The following is a 19,110-nucleotide window of genomic DNA, read 5'->3' on the forward strand; positions in this document are numbered from 1 at the left end:
TATGGGCTTAATTAAATCATCAAGATCTTCTTCAGAGGTACAGGAATGGCCAAGGATCAAGTTTGCTCTGAATCATTCACTTTTTTCAGGTGGAGCTGCTCTCCTAGGAAGGATAGGTCATGTCAAGGAGGAAATCAGCACAGCTTCCTTTGTAAATAGACACCTGTCTTTTCCTTTTCTTTGACTCTCAGGACCCAGGAGAGAGTTTCTAGGTACAAACCTATCTTGGCCAAACCATAAAGAAGATGGAAGTTCTTCTTTATCAACCTCACTTTTCCCTCAGTTGTTTCTGTTTGTTTTTCTAGTGACCTTCCCACCCCTACCTTAGCATAAATTTAAATCAATGTTCAGACTCATCTAAGAGAAGTATCATTTTTACCTTATCCCAACACTGGGAAAAAAGGCTTTCGTCTCCCGTAAGCATGACTTCAGAGAGCAGCCACCAAATCTGTGTGTATTTATATGTAGGAATGTGTGTGGAATGCCTTCTAGAATCACATTTGTTTCCCCTCTTGACCCTGGCCTACTTAGCCAAGTGTTGGTGGATTTAAAAACTTTAAAAACACACAAACAAGAACGGGCCTACATTTTACAAAATGCGAGGGCAAAATGAAAGAGCCTCCTTAAGTAAGATTCAACATCTCTGTAATCTGCAGACTACTAATAAATGTTAGTATATAAAAACCAACGATGGAGAGAGATGGTGTTTCGTAGCTATGAAGGGCTGCCCGGACTCCATCTCCTGGGTCCAGAAACAGCAGGACCAGCGTGTTGAATCATCGGGCAAATGGCCAAAGCTACGATTTCCTCATGGCCCACTCTCACAACTTTACTTTGACCCTTTCCAATTTTCACTGGTTCGTATCAGGGTGCCTTCAAGGATCTTTGGCTTCAGGGATCGTTTCTTTTGTGATCCTTTAATGACTCATTAGTCATTGGGGCTTTGGCAATTCCTGCAGGATGTAGGTTTCATTTCTTCCCTGTAAATGAAGAGGCAACCCAGGAGGTTGTTAAACAAATTCTATTCAGTAGCTGGAAAAGTGAATTTCCTGTGGAATGACAGGAATTACATAGAAGCAAGCAATTTTATTTTCCTCAAATGTAGCAATAATTTTAATCTGTACATACATAAAACAAACAGTGCAATTATAAAACCTTGAAGGTGACATGCATACTTTAAGGTGCAGCTGGGATGGGCAGGATGTTATTAGCATCTCCAATTTTCCTTACCACTTTTAAAAACTAGTTCCTTATGCAAAAGCACTGAGTCAGGAAACTTCATCTGGAATGCTGAAGTTAAAGGTGAACTTCCTGAAGTCTGCACATCTAAATATCACAAACAAAACAGAAATGACCTCCTAGAGCAGTTTGGTAAGGACTAGAGTAATATGGCTGGGCGTTCAAGCTGGGAATGAATGAAATCAGGGATGCATTTTCTGAAAAACTAAAAGAGATAATGTTTGTAACTGAGTGTCCTATTTCTGTTTCATAGTTGCTACCCATGTGAGCCCTTCCAGCAATCTTTTTATTCGGTATAGTTTCTGAGTAGATGCTGTTCAATGGAGTTATCTGTAACTAGGGGCGGTGAGATGCACAAAGGAGGACCTGGGAAAATGGCTTCTTCCTTGGTGTCCGAGTCCGTGCTCTTCATCCGTTGTTAGTTCTTATGGCCTTTGCTCTGCCGTGGAAGCAGAGGTAGCTGGTGCACGATGTCAGATGCTGTCACATTCACAGGCCCGGGGTGCAGGTAAAGGCGAGTGATGGGGGTCTACCTTTGCTTCTTCCACAATACCCTTCTCAAGCTTTCCTGGCCTTGCAGTGGAACTTCTAGAACTAGAGGCAGTTCACTGGGTCCTTGACTCAGAGGCCAGGATGAGACAAGACGTGGCAGAGTGACAAGACACAAAGGGAAAATACGGTACCAATTAGCCTCAGAGTAGGATAGAGAAATTTATATTTGCACTGATGAAAATTCAAATCCCCAAAGTCAATCTAAAACACATGAAAATTTTCTTTGAGTACTAATTTTTCTCTGTACAAGTAGCCTGTGCGCTTCTGTTGTTAACTCCTTGCACTGTCTCCAGGTAGGTGATCCCAGGGACACTCTAGGGCAGTATGCTCTAGCTCACCTGGAACAGCTCTTTCTGGCAGTGGCATTTTGATTTGAACCGCAAAGTAAATCCATACATGGCATCACAGTTAGTAAAATAATGAAATATCACTAGCCAAATGTAACTGCAATTCAATCAATGATATATTCACACACAAGTTTAGAAAAATCAAGAGTATGATAATAAAACCATAAAATTAAACGGAAGGAAATCAATTTCTACAAGAAATCAAATATATTTACAGTGAGATTTAAAGGGAAAAATAAGCTACTTGGATCATAAATTTAATTTTATTTTAAATAACTTTAGCTACCTTAGCTGTTAATACAATAAAAGCAGAAAGAACAGGCTGCCTTTTTTTCCAGATTTAATCAGAAAAATTGTATCTACAATAATTGACAAAACTCGCTTCTTGTCCTTCACCCATCTCATCAAAAATTATTGCATTTTCCCCCAAACTGTATTTTTTGGATTCCTCTGTGAATAGACTCATTTCGTCCTCGTTCCTGGAGGCATCTTGATTTAAATCCATCTTTAAAAAAAGGAGAAGGGGTACATATGGGAGGCAAAATATTCTCTCGAAGCCAACAGATACAGAGTTGCTAGAAGAAGCTGATTGTACACACAGGCTGCCTGGGGTCGGGGAGGGGAGGGCTGTGGGTTTAGACACACGTGACAGCCTTTGGTGGACGGGCACAGGCCAAGCCCCACCGGGCCCTTCTTCCTCGTCAGGGTCAGGACTGAGCCAGCAGAGGCGGGGCTTCATCTTCCCCTTGGAACTTGTCGTTTTGGTTCTCCTCCAAAAGCCTTCATCCAGATAAGAAGCCAATGACTGATTACAAAAATAAGAATAATTAAATTTGGCTCAAGAAATAGATTGTCCAACTGTTCTGCCTTGTTATTTTTTTCAATATCCAAGGCCTTTACAAAGAAAGAAACAAAAACACCTCTCAATCTTCCAACAAAAGTGAATTCCTTTTTTTTTTTTTTTTTTTTGCTCCAAATGCTACGACCTGAAGAATGGCTGCAGATTGAGATATCAAAAATCTCAGAAAAATATATAATATATTTGTATATCTCTGTATGTCTATTATTTAAATTTCACATTCCTTTAAAAGTGGTTATTCAGTCAGTAGCTGCTGAAGGAGGCTCTTCTGCTGGGCCTGGGGGGTCTGTGGTCCTGCTGTGGGTTTTTGAGTTCCCAGTGGACCAGGCTGGTTCAGGTAAGGGTCCCCGCCTACCAGATTCACTGTACACTGGACGTCAGCAAACACCTGAACCTGTTGCACCTGCTGGAACACAAATAAAAGATGTGTTTAGACAGAAGGGTCTGCCCCCCCGGCTTATGAGTGGGTACTACTTGAAGTGGAAACTCACTAGAGCATTCCTCTAGTCTGTAGTCACCACAGAGAAGAACTCTTCTGTCTTCTTGTCCTACAAAAAGAAAATCGCTGCACTCATTTTGCTCAGGGTTCTGGAAAGTTCACACTTTAAAAATAAAATCAAAATTGGAATGGTCAAGCCTCCTACAGGGTTGCCATCAATAATGAAAATGAGCATCACTGCTAATATTGCCAAGATTGGGAAAAGCCCAGGGTCAGAGTCTGGGTGTCCGTGGTGGGTTTAAAAATATATATACATACATATATATTTATTATTTGGAAACTGGTTACAAAAGCATTCCATGGATGACTTTAGTAGGATAAAAAAAACTTTATGATGTTAGAAAATTAAGGGCTTTAACCCAGTATTAGCAAAATAAAAACCACCACAACTCAGTAATAGGACATCAGCATTACTAAAGTTAATGTCCAGAAGATTTGCATAGTATCTAAATATACTATTACATAGCTCTTTTACATATTGCCTTTAGAATTACAGCAAAATATTAGTAGAACAATTTTATATTTAACTTCTTTTTCCTGATAGACAATTCATTTAAACACACGAGTTAAAAATAACAGTCAATTACTAGCTGAGAACAGTGTGAATTTTCCCTTTAGCTACTTCCAGTAATAATACATGTGTTCCTGAAAAATGTCTAAAGTTGCATAGTTCTAGCATTTTCTATTGGGAAAACAAAGCCAGAAGTTAGTTTTTACAACCATCCTTATTAAAAAGTCATTTGTAGAACTGATTAAAGCCAGTATCACACTTGCGAATGTTCCAGACCGAGAACTGAGATGCCTTCCAAGGCATCCAAGTACATCTGTTAGTGTCTCAAGCCTTTGGCAGATCTGTGCTTCATGTTTAATAGGTACATGAAGTATTTTAGATCAGTGATGCATTTTTTGGGTCATTCATCACTAATTTATGTCAATTACACTCAGCTTTTCTGAAAACTTTTCTATCCTAATCAAATAAAAGTTGTTTTCATCAGCCTTCATTGGCCACATGTCAAATGTCCCGACTCCAACTGCTGTGTCAGTCCAGCCCCCAATGTCTTTCTCTCTTGATCCATCTACACCTCCACTCTATGCTCCTGCAGAAAAGGCAGTCTCTGAGCTGAGTCTTCTCAGCCTGCGGGTTAAACCTCTAGTTAGATTAGCATCATTTTTCTCCTTATCCTCTTCTCTGCCTGATTTCCCAAATTTTGCTTCTGGAACCCACAGGCTCCCATTCGTTTGGGTCTTTTTTTGTACTACTACCATACACCAGCTCTCTGAGTCTAGTGGTTAGCTAGCCCTGTGCCCTCCCCTCCCCTATGTTCCTAACTTCTCTTTCCTACTCCTTTCCTTCTGGAGTTCCACCCCCTGATCCCCCTCTCTCCATGTCAACAATCCCCCTGCTAAGCCACCTTCCTGCTTCTCTGTATTCTGTTGTTTTCTGGTTCTCTGCTCTGTTTTGCCTCTTCCCCCCTTTCTGCTCTCCAAATACAGGTAGTCCTCAATCCTCCTTGAACCCTCCTCTCTTGGTTCTTTTCCCTCTCCTTTCCTGTACACCTGTTTCTGTATTTCTATTAAACTCACCCCCAAGCTTCTGTCTGGCAAATACAAAAGCACTGGAGCAAATAGAGATTGCATGATGGCCTACAACAGAAAGAAGATTCCTCCACTGAAACTTGGCATGAGCACAAGTTATAAGGTTTTTAGGCACTGACTGATTAAAAAAATAAAAGCATGTAAGTTTCATGCGTATGTGTTTCAACATATGAAATGCTGGGGCAGAGCACAAGGTGTTTCTGTCCCCGAACACTTAAAAACATTCTTAATAAAGGCGTGATTGAACAGAAAATTTTGCTTCTTTAAAAAGAATGTTTTTAAGATAGTCTATTTTGAAATTTAAAAAAAAAATGGAAAAGATCAAACCAAACTTCAGCCATTTTGAACCGCTACTTAAAAACAGGATGCCTTAGACCAGCCCTCAAAGGACTTCAGTTATTGCCACACCTTCACAGACAGGCAAAGCAAGACGCACACAAATCCTATGATTTGCCAGGTAAGAAGAGTGGTGTGAGTGGAGTCCCAACCTCTTAAGATTTTCTGGCAGAGTTTTCACATCAATTCAAATGCTGTCTCAGAGCTCACGAACTTTGAAAGTCGGTTGTTTAGTTTTAATTGACCTGCTGAGCTGCCCAGTATGTCTCTGCAGGAGCGAGACTTTGGAAACCTTCTAATGAAGACTTCATTGTCCCTATCACAAAATCCCCTCTTCACCCTCACAGGACTCAGATCCTATTTCCTGCAGCTCCAACTACGGACATGGCTCCTAGCTGGTCTTTCTCCTCCGGAGGAGGCTGCCTACTGCTCCTCCTGCCCCTCTTCCCCTCAAGATGAAGCCTGAGCTGGTGCTTATATCACTGTTCCCCCTGAGGGTGACACTTCATCTGCAGGACTCAGTCCAAACCCCTGAGTTTAGCATTCAAGGCTCCTAGAAATCTACTCCAATCTACTTTACCAATTTTAATTCCTATAAAATCTTATTACAAACCCTTTACCTCCCGTGGATTTGGTTTCCCAGGGCCATGCTAAGACATTACTCTCTCCCTGTCTCCGTGCCCTCCACTTCCAGTCCCCTACACTTGCAAGCTCACTCCCTCCTCCAGCCTCCGACACTTTCTCCTTCACCTTGCCTTGCTAACTCTCCTCAAGGTCCAGTTCAGCTCCTATGGAAATGCTCTTCTGACCCTCACAGCATTTTCTCCTTTCTTTGAACACTATGGCTCTTGTTACCTGTAACACAAAGTTTGAGTTTGCCTTCTTTTGGTGATGTGACAATTAATGTGTGTATGTCTGCGTGTTCTATCTTTCAACAGGCTGCAGTGGTACGGCAGAAAGAGCATGAACTGCGGCGTTAGAAATACCTGAGTTGAACCTCAGCTCTGCCACTTTCTAGCTTTGTGAACTGTGCGTGTAGTTAGGTCTCCTCAGGTTCTGTTTCTTCATCTGTGAACAAAAGGAATACTACTTCCTCCATAGGGTCATAGTGAGGCTTACATGAGATGAAGCAGACAGTGCTTAGCAGAGTGCCGGGCAAACTATAAGCACTTCACAAATGACACTTCCCTTCCTCACCTCTCCCCACAGTTCACCTAAGGGGCAACATGTTTCGTGTTTCTTTGTATCTCCACCTTACCATAATTCCTGTATAGTATCTTAAAAATATATATTCATTAAGAGACTAAAGACTAAATCAAAGTTACTGAAGTGAACTAAAACATCCACAATCTCTAAATTTAGGTTAATTCAGGAAAGTGGCCAGCCTTGCTCTCTGTATTGTTTTGAAACAAACTTCTAAAAGGAGGTAGAGTACACAGCAGGCATTCTATTTTGTCCGAGTTTACGGAGATCTTTTGAGGTACTTTGATTACACATGAGTTTTAGAATCGTGCTTATTTACTATATAACAATTAGTGGCCACCATTTGTGATCCCTTTATCCTGTTTTACCACTAGATTAAACCTTTTGAAAACTTATCTCATTTAACCATCTCAACAATGTATCTTGTTAGTTCTGTTGGTTAAGTAGCAGTTCAGGAAAGTTCCCTAACATGCCCAGGAGGACACAGCTAAGAAGAGTAGAGCCAGGACCCACACCCAGGTCTGACTCCCAAGGTCAGGCTCTTAACCATGATGCTAAACAAAGTTTCCTGTGTATCTAGAGTACATCTGGCAGCTCTGGGTTTAGAATTTTCTTACTGACCTGGGTTCCATCTGTTTCTGTTTTGAGAAGGTCAGTGGATGAGAGCTGGTTGCAGTAGAGGCCTGTGTGTCTCAGTGCTGGGTCGTTTATCTATCAAAGATAAGTACAAGACCAAATTACAAGCTAGTTGTTCAAGCTGAAGACCAAATTCTTCCATGAAGAATAATCTCACTGACAGAAAATAGGGGCGCAGCAGAAATAAAAAGCTTAGCAATTAACTGTGTTACAAGTCAGGACAGTGGTTCCCTTTGCAGGGGTGAAGAGGGATGTGGAAGGGAGCATGAAGAGAACCTCCGGGGTACTGTTCATAATGTTTTGTTTCTTGATTTGAATGGTAGCTTTAAAGATATGTTCAGTTTGTGAAAATTCATTGAGTTGTATATTTTTCTGTATATTCTTATATGATACTTCAATAAAAAGTTAAATTCACACACACAAAAGTTAATCAGCAAATCACTTTTATTTCTTGTCAAGATTCAGTAATAGAAATCAGATTTATCCTCTGCCTGAATCAATAAAAATTAGATAAAATATATGAAACAGAGGTGCTCAAGACATTGGACAAACCCAGTGAAGGACAGTGATCCCTAAGAGCTAGGAAACAATTGAGGTAAGTTCTACAATTACCTTAGCTTACTGTCTATAGAGAATTTCCAGGCTGTAGCCAGCGTGGGGACAGGGAACCCAGGCAGAGCCCTGTAGCCTCCCTGAGTTGAGATGATGCAGCTGGAAGTCTGAGATGGTCAAGGCAGCTGGAATTCACAGGGGAGAATATCAGAGAAGAGGGAGCTATGCAGAAAGAAAGCTCTGAAGACCTGCAGAGGGTCTCCTCAAGTCTGCAACTTAGTACTGATCTGCTAATGGGTTTTAGGGAACTACCCAAAGCAGAGAAAAGAGTCACCTGAAAAGATGTTGATGGAATAATTACCAAAGATCACACAGAGCTGGGAAAAAGTCCTGATCCAACCAGCCAGAGTGGAAAACATAATTCATACAGTACCAGGCAGCATATTAGGAAGGCTCTGCCTCATAGTAAAGTAAAATGAGCCCTATACTAAATACTGCTCTGGACCCACTAAGCAAAAAAGCAAGACCTGAAAGGACCAAACTGTTTCAAGTAACTGAACCGTTTCCCAGAAGAAAACTCAAGAATGTAGGAATACCAACAAGATAAAGTTCATATGTTTGGCACGCAATAAAAAATTACCAAGCCATGCAAATTAGCAAAAAAGATGACCCATAATGAAAAGAAAAGTCAATCAATTGAAACCAACCCCAAAATGATGCAGATGATAGAACTGACACCAAGAATATTAAGACAGTTATTACAATAACCGTATTTCATATGTTCAAGAAGATAAGAGGAAAGGCTAAACATGTTAGAGAAGATATGAAAGAGATCCAAATTGAACTTCTGGAGAGGAAAGCAGAATACCTGAGATGAAAAATACACTGGATGAAATTAACAGATCAGACATTGCCAAAAAAGAAAAGAAAAAGATTAGTGAACTTAAATCTACAGCAATAGAAACTATCTAAAATGAAACACACAGAGAAAAAATCGACTGACCTTCTGCCCTTCCCCTCAACATCCCCAAACCCAGAAAATCAGTGAGCTGTGGGACAAGTTCAAGTGGCCAACTATGTATATGATGTGATGTGATGTGATATAATGTAATGTAATATAATATAATGCGTGTATGTGTATGTGTGTAATTAAGAGTCTCTGAAGAAAAGGAGGTGAGTGGTGACAGAAAAAATATCTGAAGAAACAATGGTCAATAGCTTTCCAAATTTGATGAAAATTATATACCTATAAATCAAGAAGCTCACTGAACCCCAAGCACAAGAACCATGAAAACAATCACTAAGGCATACTGTAATCAAATTGCTTAAAATCAGTGACAAAGAGAATAATCTTTTTTAAAAGCAGCCAGAGAGGGAGAAAAATCAATCATGTACAGAGGAACAAAGAGAAAATGCCAGCAGATAACTCATCAGAAATACTGCAGTGGACCAACATCTCTAAAGTATTGAAAGCTAAAACTAAAGTCAATCTAAAATTCAGGGAAAAAGAACTTTCAAAGATGAAGGTGAAACAAAGACTTTTTCAGACATACAAAAGCTGAAAGCATTCAGCAGCAGCAGACTATAAGAAATGCTAAATGAAGACCTTTAGGCAGAAAGAAAATGATACCAAGCTGGAAATTTGGATCTACATAAAGGAATGAAGACCACTGTAAATCACTACATGGTAAATAAAAAAGTTCTTATTTAAATTAAGAAAAAAATGTAATTGTTTAAAGTAAAAGTATGTGGGGTATCTGACATATGTAGACATGATATGTACGGTAACAACAGCACAGGAGGGGAGAAATGGAAGTAAAAAGCTGTGAGGTTCTTATACACGAGGTGATTATCATAGCACTTGAAGGTACATGATGGTAAGTCAAAGATGTATGCTATAAACTCTGAAGCAACCACTAAAATAACGAAATGGAGTTATATATAGTTAATAAGCCATCAAAGGAGATAAAATGAATTAAAATGTTCAACTAAACAAAGAAAGGCAAGAGATAGAACAAAAAAAAACCAAAAAAGATGAGACATTTAAATTCAACCATATCAATAAGCACATTAAATGTCAATGGGCTAACCACTCCAATGGAAAGGTGCAGACTGTCGAATAGAATAAGAAAGCAAGACCCAACTAAATAAGAAATACGCTTAAGTGTAATATTCTTTTACCTAATTCATTATATTTTTATTATTTTAATCTGCTGGAGATAGTGAAAAATTCTAATAACTGAATAATAAGAACAAGGACAACAGACAACACTATTAGGTCTTCTATTTTGCTATAAGAAATGAATTACTAAGTTGTTGATTTTTTCCCTGCTAAACTCCTCAGGGACTTATTATACAATATCCAGGGAATAGAGAGTTTTCTAAAAAAATTCACATCAGAAAGGCATTCTATAGAAAAGGTAATCAGGGTTTACACGTTTTTAAGACTTGCTATAAATTATGGCTACATGGTCACAGTCTACTTTGTGGTTGCTAAAAATGAGAAGAGTAACTACAGGGAGGTACCCCAATGATCGTCTTAAATATCATTTTGAATTTAGTCATTCTGTCCCTAAAAATCTTCAGGATGCTCCAGGATAAACTCAAACATTTAGATGGCTTGCGATGTCCCTAAAAGCTCATCACATAGATTCTGCTTTAGATATAGTATCAAGGTCCCCTTAACATTCATTAGACTTTTCAACCTCTACTCCTCCCTAGGTTATGCTGGGGCAACCAGTCTTGAATTTTTTTTTTTCTATTCTCTCTCTTCAGGCAAACCTTCCAGGAAGCCTTTCCTTATCACACAGTTTTTCCTTGAAACCCTCAGTAGTTAATTGCACATCCCCCTAATCTAAATATGTATGGTCTCATGGAGGTCCGTCTCTTACACAGCAGTTTTGTCCTATTATTCAACTGATCCTTTATGTTGTGTCTCCCCAACTTGTTAATATTATATCCCACAGAGCTATCTTTGTATATAGTAAGTACTGAATAAATGTTTGTTGAAATGAAAGGGAAAAGTGAAGAAAATGTGTTCAGAATATAAAGAGGTAAGTTCCAAGCCAATGTATTATATGTATCATTTTATTTTATTTCATTTATTTATTTTTAATAACTTTATTAAATAATTTTTATTATACTTATTATTTAATTTATTATTTAAATATTTATTAAATAAATTAAATTAAATAAATATTTAATAAATCCATGCTCAGCGTGGAGCCCAACACGGGGCCTAAATTCATGACCCTGAGATCCAGACCCGAGCCGAGATCAAGAGTCAGATGCTTAACCGACTGAGCCACCCAGGTGCCCCTGTAACATTTTATAATAAATCTAAAACAATATAATCTCTTGAGACTAAAATCTTACAAGGTCTGTCAAAACTTCCATTGTATATCTTAAGAGGTAGTAATTATCAAAAGATAGTGGGAAATCATAAAGAAGTGCGTCTTTTCCCCCTAGTGCCACTGAGAAATAACTGACATACATCTCTGTGTGGTGTGGTTATTTTTGATGAGTAACTGAACATACCTGATTTTCCCCGGAGGAATGACCTGTGGTGTGGTCTGGGGGGAGGGGTGTGCAGCAAGTGTGCCAGCTGCCCCACTTACCTGCTCGGGGCACACAGTGTTCATTCCCGGCATCTGCAAAGAGCTCATCTGCATCTGGCCCATCATTGGGTTCATGTTCTGAACATTTGTGTTTCCACCTGCCATGGACACGGTGATGCTCATATTGTTGTACACTCCTGGCTGCGCAGGTGTGGGCTGGTTCTGGACAGCTTGACTGAACACACTGTTAACTCAAAAACAATCCCAATTACATCCACGGATCATGAACACGGGGGTAATGTGACTGGATTCTGTTTCTTAAGTACTAGGTAAAATTCCAAAGAAAAGATTTTACATTCTTAAATTACATGTAAGACTTTATCTTATTACAATATATAGAAAATGAGTGTAATGCAGATGGATTTTGAACTCTGCCCAAAGGATTTAATAACTACAAAGAGCTCATTTTAAGTTACAATTATCTGGCCTAGTATCAGAGTTGTTAAGTTCCAATTAGCCAAATAATTAAGAAAGAAAGTTTTCCACATAAGTACATCTTACAGATAACTGAAATATACTCATTTAACCATCAAAATCTTTCTAAAATTTATTATACTGTTTTATCTTCCTAAACCAAGAATATTCTATTTAAGCAAAATGCCTGGGATATATATCAATGCTCAATAAATGTTCATTGAATGAATGAACAGAGGAATCAATGATTCAAAGATGGCGTTCTTACACTGTGATTGCTTGTAATCTTCTTAGACTTAACACTTAAGGTGAACAGTACTATCTTGTTCCACTCATTCCTTGTCTCTAGTAACAAGTGACACATGGCAAGCACTCAGTAAATATCTGGTGAATGAATGAATTATGGACATGAGTTATTATTACTCAATGTTGTCAACTGATGAGGTTTGGACTGCTTCTTATTTATAGCTTTTCTTATTTATAGCATCTATACCAATGTTTTTCTGAGGGTAGCCCAGAGACCATCTGAAGAGAATTCCCTGGGACTCGTTGACAACTGGGATTCCCAGGCCTTACTCCAGCCCTAGTGAATCATTTTCTGAGGGTGGGCACAGAAAGTCGTATTTCTTTTCTTTTCTTTTTTTTTTTTTAAAGTTTTTATTTATTCGACAGAGAGAGAGACAGCCAGCGAGAGAGGGAACACAAGCAGGGGGAGTGGGAGAGGAAGAAGCAGGCTCATAGCAGAGGAGTCTGACGTGGGACTCGATCCCATAACGCCGGGATCACGCCCTGAGCTGAAGGCAGATGCTTAACCGCTGTGCCACCCAGGCGCCCCCAGAAAGTCGTATTTCTAACTACTTATGCACATTAAGACTCAAGAGCCTTTATTCAATGTTCTAGAGCTTGCTGTTGCTTCTCAAGGATTCAGCTTCTGGTTGCTTTCACTATGCTATAAACTAAGAAGAATATAACCAGATATTTTTATTTGGCAAATGTAATGTTTTTAAAGACTCCAAAGGTCTTCTCAGGCCAGAAGATAGCTTTTTATCTTTTCCAGAAGCAAAATGCAAGGGCAATTATGTTTTTCAGAGGGCTTGTTTTACTGACTTCCTTCTTTATGGCCTCGTTCTGGACTGTTGTTACAGTCCGGACTGTTTCTCTTAGTAGGCAGAATAGTATGGAATCAACTCCAAGTAAATAGAACTTGAACCTTTACATTTGAACTCCCAAATTCTAAATGATACACATAAACACATCTAAAGGAAAATGATATGAATTGTGTCTTTTCTAAGTTCTACAAAACACCAAATGTTTTATGATTATTAGTTGTTAAACAATAAACTGCTGGTAAAATTCCACCTATTTTAATGTTAATTCTGGAGAATTTGATTTCTAAAAATTATTTACCCCATCAATGGCTTATCTATTCCTTATCTATTCCTTGCTAGCCCCTGGGAGGTAAACAGGATGTACTGACATTTATAGTTTCCGGTAGATTAAGGTAATCATACTAAAATTAACAGACTGAGAAACAGCCTATTCATCATGTCTGAAGAAAAGTAGCAAATTTTCCCCAAGTAATTATAAAACACAAATGCTCAAAGAAAATTATATGCCTAGGAAACAGTCAATAATATGTCTTTGAACCATTAATGTCTGTACAGTGTGTATGCTTGTGAGGCAGTGTCCCCACAACTAAAGGTGAGGAAAAACCTATTAGTTTGCTGCCCATTTTCTAATGAGAACATTTCTGCCCCAGACAATGCTCATTTGTCAACTGATCCGTAAGTCACCACTGTGGAGGCTCAGCTCAGGGCTATGTAAGTTAATGCATGCAGAAGCTTCAAGGACTGCAATGATGTCATACTTAGTGAAAAAAGTTGAGGATTTAATTTCTTTTCACATTTACACTTGGGACTTACATTAGCTTCAGTTCATTCAAACTGCTCTTGCCAGTAGTTCCATTTTAGTTTCTTCCATTATGGGAAGAGGACCAAGCCCTCTGCAGCATCAATCACCGTTCTAGGTCTCAGAAGGGACAGTGGGGTTCACCAGGGCACCTTAGGCCCAATATGCGAAGACATCCTCCCTCCCTCTGCTTTCTTGGTCAGCCCCATGGCAGTTACTACAGTTTCTTAGACTAGCACCAGGTATTTGGAAGCCCATAAATTATGGCGGGGTGGGAGAGGAAGGTAAGGATGAAGACTTCAGCCTGAAGTGGCTATTGATATTAGAGGTTAGAGGTATTATTAACAAGCAGGGAGATGCTCCTGGTCATATAAGTCTAAAAACAAAGGGTTAAACAACAGGGCTTCCTGGCTTTTAAAATGCTAATAAGTGCTCTGACTCTCCCTAGCTACTAACTTTACACAAACCAGCACTGTTTCAACACAAAGAGGCCTGGTTTAACCCTTTATTTTTCTTGCCACTGGAGAGATCATGAAAAAGAATCACATTACAGTTTCTCGTTACATCATTCTTTTTTTTTTAAATGATTATCTCTATTTATTTATTTTTATTATAATAATATTTTTTATTATATTATGTTAGTCACCATACAGTACATCCCTAGTTTTTGATGTAAAGTTCCATGATTCATCAGTTGCGTATAACACCCAGTGCACCATGCAATACGTGCCCTCCTTACTACCCATCACCAGCCTATCCCATTCTTCTACGAAATGATTCTTTGTTTCATGTTTTACTTCTCTCCCTTTACTGCCATCACCAACTGGACTCTTGGGAACTTGACAGCAAGGGCAGTCCTCCCCCCCACACCAGTTCCTTGTGGAACAGTGCACTGTGCAAGAGAAACAGCGAGGGAGCAAAAAATACATGCTGCCTCTGTTGACTAATAAGCTTTTACACATGAAGCAAATAAGCAAGTGTGAATACCTGGAGGCTTGGTGACAACTATTTTCTTTTCCAAATGATTTGGCAAAGTCAAAGTTCAAAAAACTGTAAAGTACAACAAAGCTTCAAGCCCACATTTGAATCTGCGCCCAAGAAGTGACTGAGGTAGGACAGGGAATTTTTGTACTCATTCACTCAATAGATGTACATTAAGTGCTCACCTGTTCTAAAGGATGGACATACCCAAGCAAACAAAAACAAAATCTTGCTTTTAGGATGATTATATTCTAGTTGGAGGAGACAGACCATAAACAAACGGATTAACACACAACATGTCAGGTGTTAAGCACTGTGAAGAGAAATATAGACAGGAAAAAAAGGACGAGGGGGTGGGAAACGCTGTTGTTTTAGAAATGATGGTCAGGGAAGTTTAATATGGTGACATTTAATATCTATGTCTAATAAGGTGACATTTAAGGAGAGACTTGAAGTGTGAGAGAGCAAACCATGTGGCTACTGTGTGAGAAGAACATTCCGACAGAGGGATTTAAAAACGCAAAGGCCCTGAGTTTGCAATGTACTTGGCACATGTGAGGAACAGAAGAATAAACAGACACCAATGTGCAGACTGAGTGATGGGAACAGCAGCTGAAGTCAGAAAGGGACCAGGAGCAAGACCATGCGGGCTTCACAGGCCCTATATTGCATTCTGAGTAAGTTGGTGAGTTTTGAGTAAAGGACTGCCATACTGCTCATGTTTGAAAAGCTACCATGTGGAGATTACACGGCGGAGGAGCGAGGGTGGAAGCAAGGAGATGGGAGGGAGGCTCCTTCAACAGTCCAGGAAAAAGATGACGGTGGCTTGGACTAAAGTGTCCAAATGAGACAGGGAAGAAGTGAGAGCTGCTAAGAAGCTGACATGATGTGCTGATGGGCTGTCTGATGTGGGCTGTGAGAGGAGAAGAGGTTTTCTTCTGAATAACTGGAAGAATGAAGTTGTCGTTGACTGAGATGGGGAAAAGTGGAGAGGTGCAGGTTTTGGGGGAGAATACCCCCCCCCCAGATTTTGTCACGTTAAGCTTGAGATGCCTATTAGACTTCTGAGTGGGATGTCGATTAGGTAGTTGTACATACACTATGGTGTTCAGGGGAAAAGTCTGGTTTGGAGATTTACAGACTTTATTTTACTTTTTTTTTAAAGATTTTATTTATTTGTCAGAGACAGAGAGAGAGTGCGCATGCAAGCAGGGGGAGAGGCAGACAGAGGGAGAAGCAGGCTCCCCACTGAACAAGGAGCCCAACGTGGGACCCGATCCCAGGACCCTGGGATCATGACCTGAACCAAAGGCAAACGCTTAACTGACTGAGCCACCCAGGCGTCCCTGGGCTGGAGATTTAAACTGGGGAGTCATACACACTGAGATAGGTGTTTATAGCCATAAGAGTGAATAGCATTACCAAGGGAGCAAGTAGACAGAATGAGCTCTGAGGCCCTCAAATGGAACTCAGGGGGGTGAGGAAGCCCCAGCAGAGGACATGGACAGACAGGACGAGAGTCACCTTTCTCAAGAGAGAAAGTTGTTCCAGAAACTAAATGAAGAAGGAGCTTCAAGAAAGAATAAATGCTCAAATATGTCAAATGCTACCAACAATCACTGCTTTTGGCATTGTAGGGGACACTGTGACGACCTTGACAAGAGTATGTCTGGTACAGTGGTAGGGATGAAAGCCTGACGGGTCAATAAGGGAAGGAGAAGAAGCGTTAGAGTCTTTTAGGAAATTTAACTGTAATGGGGAGCAGACCTGTCAGTGGGACTGTGTTTTTTCCAAGACACATTTAAATGCTTAAGATGTAGGTATGGAGCTAGAGTTCAGTTGGATTTCATTAGGGAACGTCTCGCTAGCAGGGCCAAGTGCAACAGAGGAAGAGCTGGGCAAGGGAGTGGAGAGTGTCTGTAAGGGAATAACGATAATCATGGACCACCGTGGAATCGAAAATGAATTTAGGAAGCTGGGATTAGAGCATATTAGGAGACTAAATTCTTCTTGCACGTTATATAGACAGTTTCATTTCTACCTAATTTACACACGGTCCTCACTGAGAGCTACACAGTTCTCTAACAGGAAGACTTCCTCTCACCTTTCAGTGAACTTTAGGAGAATATGGTCTTAAGTTTTCAACTTTAACTGCCTTACTTATTATGTTGTCAGATCAAACGGCTTCCCTGTCATTAGAACCAAGACACAACCTAATTAAAAGCCTTATAAAACTCAAGTGAAGTGTGAAAAGTTCAGCAGCCAGGATTTGGGGGGAAAATGACGTTAGTGAGACAATTCTAAGCAGAATGGGCAAGATGAGGCCACTGAAAATCTAGAGATTCAAAGAGCTGGCTGAGGCAGAACAGCCTGAGAAGTCTCACAACCTTGGCTGTTGCTATGACATCTTTCAAACATGCTAAGAAGGGTGAAGCCTGTGTGCCCACTGTTCAGGCTCTAGTGAATTCTGCTACTTAATCATTCTTGCTTTCGATTTTTAAGATTTTTAAGTGTTTTCATAACACTTTTTTTTTTTTTAAAGTGCACATTTCTACATCTGTCCCAGGGAAGCTTGGCTCCGCACATGACTTGATCAAGTTCTTCTGGTATGTTAGCAGCAGGATGGAAAGGTCGGGGGCTACTAGATCACTTTTCTGCACTGTAAACATACAAATTTGCCTTAAAAATGACTTGAAACTTAAAGGATTTAGAAGTCATTATTTCTCTTTGCTATGACATAAAATTCAGTTCCATGAACTTGCAAATGGCAGTAGCCAATACTCTTCTATTTTGACTGTGAAGGCATGACTGTTCTCATGTGCTGCAGAGATCAGGGACGCTCATATATAAAAACTTACTTACTTGTTGTTTCCCATTGCACCTTGCTGCCAGGCCTTCATGTCTGGTGACTGGTACCCAGAAGAGGGTGGAGTTGGCTGGAGCAGAGAGCTCTGAGGAGGAGGGATTGGCATCGGCACCATGGAGCTCCCAGGGCTTAGAGATGGAGCAAAGTTGGCCTCGCCTTGGGGAACCATTCCTGCAAATTGACACAAATTAATTTATGTGAATACATTATATATTTATTAATCCCATAAAAGAGAACCCCCACCCCCATGAGGATCTGTCATAATATAGTTAGAAATAGCCTATTCATTAGAGTAGGGAAAACATTTTAGTCTCTTCAAAATAAGGCAGAAAATTTCAGTATAAACAGACAGAGAAGTAAACATATAAGTTTGGAAGAATGCCCCTTCTATTCACTAACATATTGACTTGGGTATCAGGATTATGTATAATTTCTTTTTCCTATTCTTTTTTGCTTACATGGATTTTTAAGTATAAAAAACATACATGAACATACATGACAGATTATTTGTGTAATAAGTTAGGGAAAAAGGCAAGACAAACGTGTGAGATGAAAAATGAGAAGAGTTTTGTTGTCCATGCCTCAGTCATCTCTGTGGGCTCTTTTTTCTTTCCCTGTCCTTTTTTCTAAAGCTTTACTGAGATATCTACACAGCCTCAAATTCACCCTCCGAACTGCACAACTCAATGAGTTTTAGTCCATTACAGAGCTGTGCAACCATCAGCACAGTGCTGTTTGGACATTTCCATCCTCCTCATGTCCCCCTGTGCTTGTCTGCAGTCAATCCCCTCTCCTACCCCTAGCCTCAGGCAACCACGGATCTGCTTTTTGTCTCGACAGGTGTACCTTTTGGGGGCGATTTCATTTCAGGATGATGCTTATTAGCAGTTATTGATATAATCATGTTAAAAATCCATTGGCCATAATATTAATAATTTATTTCTGGATTTTTAGGCTGTTACGGTGGTCCGTATGTCCACACTTGTACTAATACTATATTGTCTTGATTGATGTGACTTTATGGTAATTTTTGAAACGTGACAGTCATCCAACTTGGCTTTTCTTTTTCAAAACTGTCTTGGCTACACTGGGTCCTTTGCATTTCCATATAAATTTTAGGAGAAGCTTGTCAACTTCTCCAAAAAGCATATTGGCTGCTTTGAATTACAAGATCAATTTGGAGTGAATTTGCCATCTTTTCAGTCTTTTTCTGATTTCGTTTTGTACAGTGTCCACTGTTATATCTTCAACTTCACTATTTTTTCTTTTATAATGTCTAATCTCCTTCTTATCCCATCTAGTATATTTTTCATCTCAGACATTGTAGTCTTTGTCTCCAGAAGTTTGATTTTGGTTTTATCTATATTGTCCTTGACTTAATATGTTCAAGCTTTCCTCTAGCTTTTTGAATATCCAGAAAAATGTATGATTTTTAATTGTCTCAATGTCCTGTCTACTCTTTTTATCATTTGTGTGATTTCTGGGTTGGTTTTGATGACAGATTT

The 19,110-nt window shown here is 39.6% G+C and overlaps 1 protein-coding gene across 11 annotated transcripts in view; it reads right to left on the reverse strand.

Annotated features, from left to right (window-relative positions):
* Positions 1–1,003: 1,003 nt before the first annotated feature.
* Positions 1,004–19,110, reverse strand: part of NCOA1 (nuclear receptor coactivator 1) — a 239,574-nt gene continuing 221,467 nt past the window's right edge. For 8 of the 11 annotated variants that reach the window (XM_048222429.2, XM_048222428.2, XM_057309412.1 and 5 more), the window contains 4 exons: positions 17,602–17,776; positions 11,437–11,620; positions 7,253–7,342; positions 1,004–3,403 (listed from right to left, as the gene is read on the reverse strand). In XM_048222429.2, the coding sequence (XP_048078386.1) occupies positions 3,233–3,403; positions 7,253–7,342; positions 11,437–11,620; positions 17,602–17,776 (620 nt within the window). In that variant the 3' untranslated portion in view covers positions 1,004–3,232. Of the gene's footprint in view, positions 3,404–3,488; positions 3,546–7,252; positions 7,343–11,436; positions 11,621–17,601; positions 17,777–19,110 lie in introns of all 11 variants that reach the window. The other 3 variants (XM_048222435.2, XM_057309415.1, XM_048222433.2) reach the window with 3 other exon arrangements.

The sequence above is a fragment of the Ursus arctos genome, unplaced genomic scaffold (assembly GCF_023065955.2).
Source record: "Ursus arctos isolate Adak ecotype North America unplaced genomic scaffold, UrsArc2.0 scaffold_8, whole genome shotgun sequence".
Classification (NCBI taxonomy): Eukaryota; Metazoa; Chordata; class Mammalia; order Carnivora; family Ursidae; genus Ursus; species Ursus arctos.